Source organism: Chiloscyllium punctatum, chromosome 18 (genome assembly GCF_047496795.1).
Source record: "Chiloscyllium punctatum isolate Juve2018m chromosome 18, sChiPun1.3, whole genome shotgun sequence".
NCBI classification, from domain to species: domain Eukaryota; kingdom Metazoa; phylum Chordata; class Chondrichthyes; order Orectolobiformes; family Hemiscylliidae; genus Chiloscyllium; species Chiloscyllium punctatum.
In genome coordinates, this window is record NC_092756.1 from 101,214,754 (window position 1) to 101,226,902 (window position 12,149).

General features: G+C 41.8%; 1 protein-coding gene across 1 annotated transcript in view; it reads left to right on the forward strand.

Annotated features, from left to right (window-relative positions):
- LOC140489437 (CD82 antigen-like) overlaps positions 1-9,807 on the forward strand; it is a 33,226-nt gene extending 23,419 nt beyond the window's left edge. The window contains exons 6-9 of the mRNA XM_072588993.1: positions 48-155; positions 3,229-3,420; positions 3,664-3,747; positions 7,580-9,807. Coding sequence (XP_072445094.1) covers positions 48-155; positions 3,229-3,420; positions 3,664-3,747; positions 7,580-7,657 — 462 coding nt within the window. The 3' untranslated portion in view covers positions 7,658-9,807. The remainder of the gene's footprint in view (positions 1-47; positions 156-3,228; positions 3,421-3,663; positions 3,748-7,579) is intronic.
- Positions 9,808-12,149: the final 2,342 nt, after the last annotated feature.

Sequence of the window (12,149 nt, forward strand, 5' to 3'; positions counted from 1 at the left end):
GTCAGTGTGTTCTCTGAAGTTTGGTTTATGCTTTGACCTCTTGTTAGATCGAGAAGCAGCTTGGCAAAGCCGTGCAGAACCTGATCCAAACCTATGATGAGACCGATGAGAAACTTCAGAGCCTGGAGGAGAGTTGGGACTTCATCCAAATGCAAGTGAGTTATGAATAGGTTAGTGGCAGGTGTAAGCTTCGGCAGCTAAGGACACAGAAGGTCCTCCTTTCTCAATCTCCCTCTTTCCCTGAGGTGTGGTGATCCTCTGTTTAAACCACCACCAAAGTTTCTCTGTTGAGAGAGCAGGTCTATTGCTCTCCAGGATAATGGCAACTTTAACTTTACTTAGCGTTCATGTTTGGGATTTAATAACTTTGTTAAAGAGTCTGATTTTATGCAAAGGTATTTGATAAATCTACGAATTACAATTGAACTTTATCTATTTCTTACTGTTCTTTGTCTAATCCCGAAAGGAAAAAGGAGAATGAGTGTTTGAGAGAATATGAAACTGGACAGATCTTTGGCAGTGAGTTCATAAATAGCACATTGTGTTTCTCAAGTTGCAGCCTGACAGATTGCAGCTTTCTTCTTGAGGTAGATACTTGTTATTCAGTGACTTGGGTTTAAGCTCTTGACCATTTTAACAAAGTTTCAGGTCAGCTTTAGTCAGGCTGCCCTGTTCTTAAAACCACAAATTAGCAGCAATAAAAGTAAAACCAAATAAACAAAAGAAGCCAGTTATTTGCGGTACTGAATACAAGTAACTGCCTCGGTTTCACATCCTAATTCTAATTTGGCTTATTTTGTGTTCTAATATACCCCCAACATGGGCTATATTAAGGGACATGTTCCCAACGTAACAGTGAATTGTGGCTAGTTCAGAACTTTCTCAACTTGAATTCTCCTTCAAATTTCAAAGCAAAAAGATTGTTAGCTGCACAGTCTCAGTCTGGGAAAGGCGTGTTATGGCACACCCTCTTGCTAATCACTAACCAGAAATTTCAGACCGTTTATCATTAGGGGAGCAGCAGATTCTCAATACCCAGGCTGGCCCCCACAGATCCCGGTGTCTATTCTGGTGTCAATGGGTGAATGGCTCAGTTAACCTCATTAAAAATCACAAAACACCAGGTTATAGCCCAACAGGTTTAATTGGAAGCACACTAGCTTTCGGAGCGACGGTCCTTCATCAGGTAGTTGTGGAGGACACAATTGTAAGGCACAGAATTTATAGCAAAAGTTTACAGTGTGATGTAACAGAAATTATACATTGAAAAATACATTCATTGTCTGTTGAGTCTTTCATCTGTTCAAATACCATGGTAGTTTCACTTCTTTCATGTATAAATCACAAAACTTTTTCTAAAAGGTTGCATTCTCAGGTTAACTGTAACAATTGGTGTTAGTTAGACAATATGTTGAAGGTGTTAGCCCCCTGTGTTCTCTGTCTATGCTATGATGTTTAGATTGATACTAATCTTAAAAAGTGAGAAAGCTAGTGTGCTTCCAATTGGTGGTGTTGTGTGATTTTTAACTTTGTCCACCCCAGTCCAACACCAGCATCTCCAAATCAGTTAACCTCTGCCTTTTTCCTGGTGACTCCATTAAGCACGAGGATGTTCAGTGCCACCAGCTGGTGTCCCCTGGTACTGCAGTTGGAGTTCCCAACAATTAAAGGGGCCAATACCCTTTAATTAATTTTCATTGGGATTTAGGATGAGTTAGTATAGGCATAAATGATGAACACATGGCTTGTTCGTGCTTAGAACTTATTAAAGTATTCCTAGCATGCTAAAATTAGATAAATGAATTATTGAATTATTAGAATCATACAACACAGAACAAGGTCATTTACCTCTTGGGATCTGCTGACTCTTTCTTTTGTGAAGTTTTAGGCCTATCCCCATTCCTCAGTTATGTAAATTTGTCATCTTCAAGTCAAATTAATTAGGTCATAGAGATGCACAGCACAGAAACACAGTTCAGTCCAATGCTGATTAGGGGTTTAGATAGGGTTGACAGTGAGAACCTTTTTCCACTAATGAAGTCAGCTGTTACCAGGGGACACAGCTTTAAATTAAGGGGTGGTAGGTATAGGACAGATGTTAGGGGTAGATTTTTTACTCAGCGGGTTGTGAGTTCATGGAATGCCCTGCCTAGCAGTGGTGGACTCTCCCTCTTTATGGTCATTTAAGCGGGCATTGGACAAGCATATGGAGGTTATTGGGCTAGTGTAGGTTAGGTAGGCTTCGGTCGGCGCAACATCGAGGGCCGAAGGGCCTGTACTGCGCTGTATTTTTCTATTTTTCTATGTTCTATGACCAGATATCCTGACCTAATCTAATCCCATTTGCCAGCACCTGGCCCATATCCCTCCAAACCCTTCCTATTCATATACCCATCCAGATGCCTTTTAAATGCTGTAATTGTACTACCAGCCTCCCCCACTTCCTCTGGCAGCTCATTCCATACACACACCGCCTTCTGTGTGAAAACGTTGCCCCTTAGGTTCCTTGTAAATTTTCCCCCCTCTCCCTAAACGTACGCCATCTAGTTCTAGAGTTTACCACCCCAGAGAAAAGACCTTGTCTATTTACCCTATACATGCCCCTCATGATTTTACAAACCTCTATAAGCTTACCCCTCAAACTCTGACACTCCAGGGAAAACAGATTCCACCTATTCAGCTCTCTCTGTAGCTCAAACCCTGCAACCCTGGCAACATTCTTGTAAATCTTTTCCAAACTCTTTCAAGCTTGACAGATTCTTTCCTCTTTTGAAACTCTGTATTGAATCTGTTATCTTTGTGCTTTCAGTTTATGGATTTAAGGTCACCATTGCATAAACATTTTCCATGTCTCCCAGGAATCTATCATCAGACACCTTCATTTTGTGCCTTAATTATTTTTATTCATTGCATTTGGAGGAAACGTAATAACCTTTTTTACCATTTCCAGTTCAAACTGAGTGTATTATCCAGCTCAGACTAGAAGTCTTAGTTTGATGAAGGGAAGAGATTTTGAATTATCCAGGATTGATCCAACAGAACAGGAAGTGAGATTTCCTACCACTTCACTGGGGAACTCTGCTTCCAGTTATACTTGATCCACATTCCACTTCGATACCTTGATATTTATCCATTAATTCTGTTTGTCCACAGTAAAATGCTACTTTCAAAGATTGTGCTAAATCTCCTAGTAAATGTCTGCCTTAAACTGCCTCCCATCTTTTTCAGTTTTCTTGCTGTGGTTGGAATAGCTCTCAGGAATGGATGAAAAACTCAAAAATGAAGAACAGTTCGCTGAACAACTTCACCTATCCGTGCTCCTGTTATAATTCTTTCCCACAGAATATCACCAGCTTCAACTTTACCAAAGAAACTGGATTCTGTTTTGCCCCCACAAACCCGTTCAATGTCACCCTGAAGGTAACATTTCATCTCTTTCATTGTTTGTCTGACTTGCCTCTGGTCCTTGGTTGGATATGGTCTGAAATTTGGGCAGTTGTGTTTGGAGAGCTTTGGGTGCAGGTAGTAGGGAGAGAGCAGCCCAGTCATTCCTGAACCCATGGAAATGTCCAGAGAGGGTTTAGTTTGATGGTAATTCCCTACTTGAGATGCAGTCTGTGAACGTGATGCTTCTGGTACTGACTCTGATTCTTGTTTCTCCAGAGCTGTAAGACTAACGTGTTCGATTGGATGAGGGAAAATATCTTGAGCATCATGATTGTCTCGATTGGTGTGAGTTTAGTGGAGGTGAGTCATTGGGGAGTGTGAACATCCCATGTTTGATTTGATTCTGTCGTTGCACCAAGGCTGCTGTCAGGCCTCCTGTCACATTCACAACTTATCATAGAGTCTGACTTGTTTTAATGTCTCAAAACAATAAAAAAATGAAGGTAATGGGGACAGTTGGGATGGTTTGGGAGGTACAGGCAGAGATTGGGATAGATTGCTGAAAAAAACCTCATTGTGTTTAGTTCCTGCAGCTGCTCTGTCTCATTCTCCAAAGCAGCTGGTCCTGGACTCCCAGCCAGGCACAGAGCATGGCTTCCTCTCCTGATCTTCCTGCCAGGTGCCTGTGCTGTGACCCTCTGATGGTGTTTGCAGTTGTGTGACTGTTTCAGAACCAACCTTGCTTAAGCTGGGATTGATCATCACCTCATTGCAGTGTACTAGAGACTGGAGACATCCTCCTAAGTCCTACCCCCAGTTGGGGTTTTGTTTGCAGGTGGCTCCAAGGGAATTGACTGGGTACATTGAACAGATGAGCAAATTCAATGAAGATGGGAAGGCAAATGGGGGTGAAGATTCATAGAGGAAACCAAAATCCTGGTGAAAAAGGTGGGTTTTGGGAAATGAATGAGAAAATAATTCATGGAGTAAGTTCAAGCAACAGCTTAAACTACAGAAACAGCCCAGTGCTTCCTAACCTGGAACAACTGGAGAAAATCTCCCAGCATCATCCGAGTGGAGACTTCCTCCAGGAGTGTAGGGCCTGTTGGTTACTGAGTAAAAGCCTGAGGCCTGGGCTCCAGCTGCTGCTTGTGCTGCTTTTTCCTCCATTTTAGTTACCATGTTATACAGCATGGAAACAGACCCTTCAATCCAACCTGTCTATGCTGACCGGGTATTCAAACTAAACGAGTCCCATTTGCGTGTATTTAGTTCATATCCCTCCAAACCTTTCCTATTCATGAACGTTGTAATTGGGTCCACATTAACCATTTCCTCAGGAAGTTCATTCCACATACAAACCAAATCCTATATTTCTAAAAATAAAAGCTTTGCCTTGTGGCCTTTTTAATATGCCCCCTAGTTTTTAACTCCCCCACGGTGGCATATGACCATATGGGTGGCACGGTGGCACAGTGGTTAGCACTGCTGCCTCACAGCGCCAGAGACCCAGGTTCAATTCCCGCCTCAGGCGACTCTCTGTGTGGAGTTTGCACATTCTCCCCGTGTCTGCGTGGGTTTCCTCCGGGTGCTCCGGTTTCCTCCCACAATACAAAAACGTGCAGGTTAGGTGAATTGGCCATGCTAAATTGCCCGTAGTGTTAGGTAAGGGGTAGATGTAGGGGTATGGGTGGGTTGCGCTTCGGCGGGGCGGTGTGGACTTGTTGGGCCGAAGGGCCTGTTTCCACACTGTAAGTAATCTAATCTAATCTAATCTAATGACACCCTAGGGAAAAGACCATTGCTATTCACCTTAGCTATACCCCTCATGATTTTATAAACTTTGATAAGGTCACCCCTTAACCTGCTATACTCCTAGTGGGAAAAACATTCCCAGTCTATCCACCCCTCCTTATAACTCAAACCCTCCGTTCCCAGGCAATATCCTGGTAAATCTTCCTGGAATCCTCTCCAGTTTAATAATATCATTCCAGTAACAGGGAGACCAGAACTATAAACAATACTCCAAAAGAGGCCTCACCAACATCCTGTAAAACCTCAACATGACATTCCAACTTCTATATTCAAACGTCTCACCAATCTACACAAGTGTGCTAAATGCCTCCTTAACCACCCTGTCTACCTGTGACACACATTTCAAAGAATATTGTACCTGAACCTCTAGGTCTCTCTGTTCTACAACACTACCCAGGTTGGGTCAAATCAAGGAGGAAACATTTTATTCTCGGCACTGAGAGGGGAAGCTGGGAATGAGTTAGGCCATAGCAGTGATGTGACAAGCATGTGGGGTATATGAACATGTATTGCATGGTGTTGGGAACAGATTAATATTGTGTTTGTAACAGGTCCTGCACCCCCCAGAATAAAAGTTGCTGATACTTTTAAGTGCATTAATAGTGACTTTGGGTAAAACTGTTGGCAGTATTGAACTGAGTTAATCCAACTAACTTTGGTTTGGTTCCATTTTTGCTCCCAGAGATTTCCACATTGAATATTGGCAAGGTAATTACCTCGTGTGAATTTGTTTGTGCACAACCTAATTTCTGTACCTTATCTTATCACTGATCACATTTGACCAGTTTACTAATAATTGCTTAATTCATTCAGCATGAAGGTCAACTGTATTTGACCCAGTGAGGTTTGGTGCATGTGAGACTCTGTACCCTAGTGAGAATTTCTGTGTGTGTTTTTGTGTGTATGTGTGTGTTTGTGAGAGAGAGGCACCTGTACCCCAGAGAAGGTCAGTGTGTGTGTGGGGGTACCATACCTCAGAGAGGGTCAGTGTGTGTTTGGGACCGTACCCCAGGAAAGATCTGTGTGTGTGTGTGTGTGCGTGTGTGTGTGTCTGTCTGTGTGGGTGGGGGGGAGGTGAAGGGAGGGAGGGAGGCCATACCCCAGGGAGGGTCAGTGTGTGTGGGATCAGCACCTTCAGGGGAGGAGAATAGATTGTTGCATAAGCACATGTTAAAATACATTAAATTGAGGATAATCAATCAATCAATTGACAGGTGGTCTGCAGATATAATTCTGTGCAGACAATTAATTTTGTCATGTGATGTGCTTTCTCTTTGAACTATTTTTCAATGCCATTTCCTTTCCTGCCTTGCTTCTAGTTTGGACTGCTTGTATTCTCCTTCATCCTGTGTTTACAGCAGTTTCAACCCTGTCTTGGAATCAGGCAGCCTCAGCATTTGGAAGTATCTGCAACTTCTTCCAGTATTACTGTTCATGTGCAGGCAACAGCCGAGAAAACAAACACAGCAACTGAATTGTTTACTGAAGAAGCACAGTCTCAGGGACAAGCAGAGAGATCAGAGGCAACAGCTGAATTATTCACTGAAACCACTCACTCCGAGGAACCGTGATAGTTTATTCTTTCTTAATAACTGGGCAGATCAGTGGGTTCTTATGGCATTGAGGGAATGTTTTGTGAAACAAACTGTATTCGACTGAATAAAAGGTGAGAGTTGGTAGAAAGCCATGAGTGTAGTTGTACTGAGCAATTTGATTGGATGAGAGAATCTCATTACAAAGTTACAAAAGTTCATCAATCAATGTCCAACATTGCAGTGCAGTATTTAGCATAAGGGTATTTGATCATTGGTTTATTTTGTTGGTAGTTGGCAACAGTTGTTGTTCCTGCCCTGTTTGGGGAGGGGGTCAGATTGATTCTCTGAGGAACTGAGATAAGCAAATGGGAGAATGGACTGGAAAGTTCTCTGGAAGAGGTACTATGATATTCTCAGTTCACATTACAGGTACTGCTTGAGTAAGACCAAATTGAAAATGAACCCTGGTGAGGAGTCAGGAGTTGGGGGACTGGGGTTAACATCACTCATTCAGAAATAGTAATCACATTTCCAGTTGATGTATCCTGTCTTACTGGAAGATCTACTCTTGAGTTTCCACTTGAATAAATGGGACAGACTACACAGGGAGCTGTGTCCTAGAAGCATCGTCACCATAACCCTTTAGCCTTGAAAGTGGACATGGAGAATGACCATGTGTATGTAGCTGCTCACTGTCTCTGTGTCTCTGATTTCAGGAGGGGAACAGTGCTGAATGTCACCCACTGGTGTCTGTATGGAGTGGTTCTCTCTCTGTTAGTTTGTGCCTTTCTATTGGGCAGTAGGAAACCAAATTATTCACATTGATTTTCTTTTCCCTACAGCTTTTTGCAATGACGTTATCGATGTTATTGTGTAGGAATATCGACCCAGATTACGACAAACTCATTCGTTTTCAGTAACAACAAGGCTGGTGGGTTGCTCTGGAACAAAGGAAATCCCGTGTCTTTTATTCTTGGTTTATAACTTCCTATAGTAACTTTGCTTCAGGTTTGTGTTTAATCCTTTTTGTGGATTGTAACTGGGACTGGGATCACCACATCAGCTATGGAACCATTTCGAGGAGTATTCGTTATTCAGTGTTGACAAATGATTGTAGAAATCACCTGTTACTGGAGAAATGACATCACCCAATACCAACTTCAATCCAACTCATTTTACCCAAAACCTAATTCAATCAATTCAGCCAGGAGCCCAAAACAGAATATAACAAGCTTATATCAAAAAGCATTGTCTATATTTGAGAGCTGTCAAAAATGCAAAGAGTAAACCATGGCCTTATTTAAGGAATCTTACTGTCTGCATGAAAATATCGGTTTCTTCACAAAATTGGTTGAATAGACATTGGATAATGGAAACACAAATCAGCAGAATCTATTTTTGAATAATTTTATTTGGATTAATTTTGAGGTTTATTTTGATGTCCGCTGCATGACTTGTTTGAATGTATTTGTTCTATACCAGTACATCAGTGTAACCAAGTGGCCAAGGTACTTTCTGGAATTATTGACTCCGATTTATAGTGAGGGCATGTGTATAGAGGCTGTTCCTGTATGACCACATACTCCAGACTCATCTCAAAGATTTCATGTAAATACGTTGTCCAAAATGCTTCTGGCTTGTGCAAACAAAGGAGAACTTGGGTGTAAAGTTGACTGTAAAGTTGAGCATACTTGATATGAAGGATTTTATAGTTTGCCTCAACTTCAGTGGAGAATGAGGAAAAGTAGGCCCCTCATCACTTTCCTGTATCTACTGCTGGCAAATGTATGTGCAGTTGTCTGTGAAGTTAGGAACAGGCTTGTTATGATGTATCTTATGGGTGAACATCCATCAACATTTTTCTTCCTGTGCTTAAACCTGAATTGTACCAAGTACTTGACGAGTGAGCATTCATTAATCAGTACAGAGTAACATTCGGCTTCAGAAATGAAACAAATATGCTTTAGACAAAACTCTTCAACCTGAATCTGTGTTTAGGGAGCCTGCAGATTTATATGGACAATGTGAAAACCCAACTTAGTCCCATCTCTTTGTCCCCTCTCAATTTCCCACTCCAGCCCCTAACCAATCAAAACCTTGGTTCAGATTCCATGATTGATCTTCTACCTTTTTCATCAGATGGTGGAAAACTGATAGGGCTACAGTATCCAGGAAATCCTCTCACACAAGACAAGGGGAGGTTTTCAGCAGCAGCTGACTCAACATCTGGAAGAATAAATATATTTCACCTGGGTTCTGACTGCATGTTATCTAACACCTTGTGTTTTGTTTACAACATCCTTTCTAACTTGTCAATCCTGTATTACAATTAATGGAATTCATGGCAGTATTAATCCTTCTTAGCAAGATAAAGATCAGATCATACTTAATCTTGCAAGCCCAAAGGCAAGTCTACGTTGGTTGTAATTCTGCGACTGGGCAGCACTTGCTGAACTTGCTGTTGGATGCAATCCAACCAATTTAAGCTAATCAGTCAAGCTGATATAGTGAGAGTGTAAATGATAGACATTCACACACACACGAAGTTGTTCAAGTCTTGCACTTATGCAGGAGTATGAGGGCCCTATATTTCTTCTGACTTTCTCCATGGCAATATCTCAGCCAGTTATGTTCAATTTGCAAATCAATCAGCACATTGTTCTTTAGTTTAAATTATCATTTGACAATTTTACATTTGTTCTGATGAGTCCAAAATGGGAACATGTTTCACTCTTCAGAAGTATTTCAGTTCTGTCTACCATGTGACCATGTATAGAACTTCTTTTAATGGTCAGTTAAAGTCAGTAAAGCCTGTGGTTTAGTTGAGCTGTGAATGCTGAAGACTTGTTATTGTTCTTGATTCCACGATTCTATCATTCATTCCAACACAACAAACCTGCTTTATTCCCAAGTGGGGGGTAAAGTGATAGCTGACACCACTGCCAACCATAGCAAGCACAAATCAGTAAATACTAGAATAGCTTGATCGATTTATCAGTATATTCCTGTATAAACCTCCCAGGACCCTATTCTGATCTGTTTTTATCTTTTTAATAAAACTTTCAACCAATGTTTGGGCTTTATACTTTGTTTTCTTTTTTTTTATTGAAATCATGAACAGCAATTCCAAAGCACTATGCAAGGAGACTGAGTTACCTAATCCCTGGTCTGGGTTCAATCAATCAGCTCTCAGCCAGCTTGTCAATAGAGAGGGGACTATTTAAAACTTACTGCTCCAGGGTCTGGTGCAGGCAAATCCACACACAGCTTTCAAAGGAATTGGATAAATGGCTGAAGGGAAAAAGAAATTTAAAACAGTGGGGAGGTGAACAGGCTGATGAGTGATATTAATGCAGCTGTTCTTGCTGTGAGCCACATGAACCCTGGATAAGCTTCTCCTGTTCTTAGGGACTGTATGATCAAGGCTCTGCAGCAATTCAGTCAATGGTTAAAAATGGTGATGTCATTTGTTTAATAAAAGCTTCAGCTTTTTTGTATTTTTTTCTCTCAGAATAAAAGTGAATCTGGTCCAAGCAGAGCTAAACGTTAACCTTTTCCCCCAGCAATCCGTATAGCATTTAATTAGAGGGCAGCAGGGAAATTCACAGCTGACCCTACAGGAACCTGTGTGGGAGAGCTCACAGCACAGAAACAGATAAGTGCATAGTTTTTAAACTGTAACCTTGCTGTAAGTCTACAGTAGTGGGGAGAGTGGGTTGTTTCTTCATTGATTAAATTTTAAAAGTATAAACCATAAGTACTACGGTAGCCTGGAGCAGTGTGTTTTTTTAAGAGCAGTTATACGCTGCTATTTTCTGGGTCTGTAGATTGTGAAGGAGCAAAGGTGGCCTTTAGTAGAGTCATGTGTTGTTCTTGTTGGATGTGGGAGTTTGGGAAGAGTTTCCATGTTAGGTGGTGATTTATGTTTGCAGGAAGTGTCTTTTGTTGCAAATCTTATCAGATCATGGAATAATTGGAGTGGAGGTTAGAGATAATGTGGAATTTACGAAAGTTAGGGTGTGTGATGGATGGCAGTTATAGGAAGGGAGAAAAGCCACAGATACAGTCAGGTAGATAGTTAACTCCAGGAAGGGGAGGCAGGTAGTGTAGGATTCTTCTGTGGCTACCCCCATCTCAAACAAGTATGCTGTTTTGGAACATTTAGGGGGTGATAGACCCTCAGGGGAGTGTAGCAGGAACAGCCAACTTTCTGATACCGAGACTGGCTCTAATGTAATGAGGGGTGCATCGGGTTCTGAGCAATCGATTGTGATAGGACTTTCTAGTCAGGGACACAGACTGACGTTTCTGTGGCCAGCAGCGAAAAATCAGAATGGTGTGTTGCCTCCCTAGTGCCAGGATCAAGGCTATCTCAGAGAGGGTGCAGAATGTTCTCAAGGGGGAGAGGGGCCAGCAAGAGGTTGTCATACACACTAGAACTAACAACATAGGAGGGGAAAAGGACAAGATTCTGAAGAGAGAATGTAGAAAATTAAGCAGGAATTTAAAAAGAAGGTCCTTGAGGGTAGTAATAGCTGGATCTGGTGCTATGATCTGAGGAGGGTAGGAATAGGAGGATAGAGCCGTTGAATAGATGGCTGAGGAGCTGGTGCAGGGGAGAACAATTCACATTTTTGGATCATTGGAATCTCTTCTGGGATAGAGTCACCTATATGAGAAGGACAGATTGCTGAATTGCAAGGGAACTAATATACTGGCAGGGAGATTTGCTAGAGGGGTGGGGAGATACTGAGGAAACAGAACAATCTAACACTGGTACAGTTAGGAAAGGGAACAAATCAAAGAGTCAGGGCAGGCAGGAACAAAGCAGAGAACAAGGTGTGACTAATAAATTAAACTGCATTTATTTCAATGCAAGGGGCCTAACAGGGAAGGCAGATGAACTCAGGGCGTGGTTAGGAACATGGGACTGGGATATCATAGCAATTACAGAAACATGGCTCAGGGATGGGCACAACTGGCAGCTTAATGTTCCAGGATACAAATGCTACAGGAAGGATAGAAAGGGAGGTGAAAAAGTAGTGGAGTGGCATTTTTAATACGGGATAGCATTACAGCTGTGCTGAGGGAGGATATTCCTGGAAATACATCCTGGGAAGTTATTTGGGTGGAACAGAGAAATAAGAAAGGGATGATCACCTCATTGGGATTGTATTATAGACCCCTTAATAGGAGGGAAACTGAGAAACAAATTTGTAACGAGATTTCAGTTATCTGTAAGAATAATAGGGTGGTCATGGTAGGGGATTTTAACTTTCCAAACAAAGACTGGGACTGACAGTGTTGAGGGTTTAGATAGAGAGGAATTTAAGTGTGTACAAGAAAATTTTCTGTTTTAGTATGTGGATGTACCTACTAGAGAAGGTCAAGTTTTGCACCTACTGTTGGGAA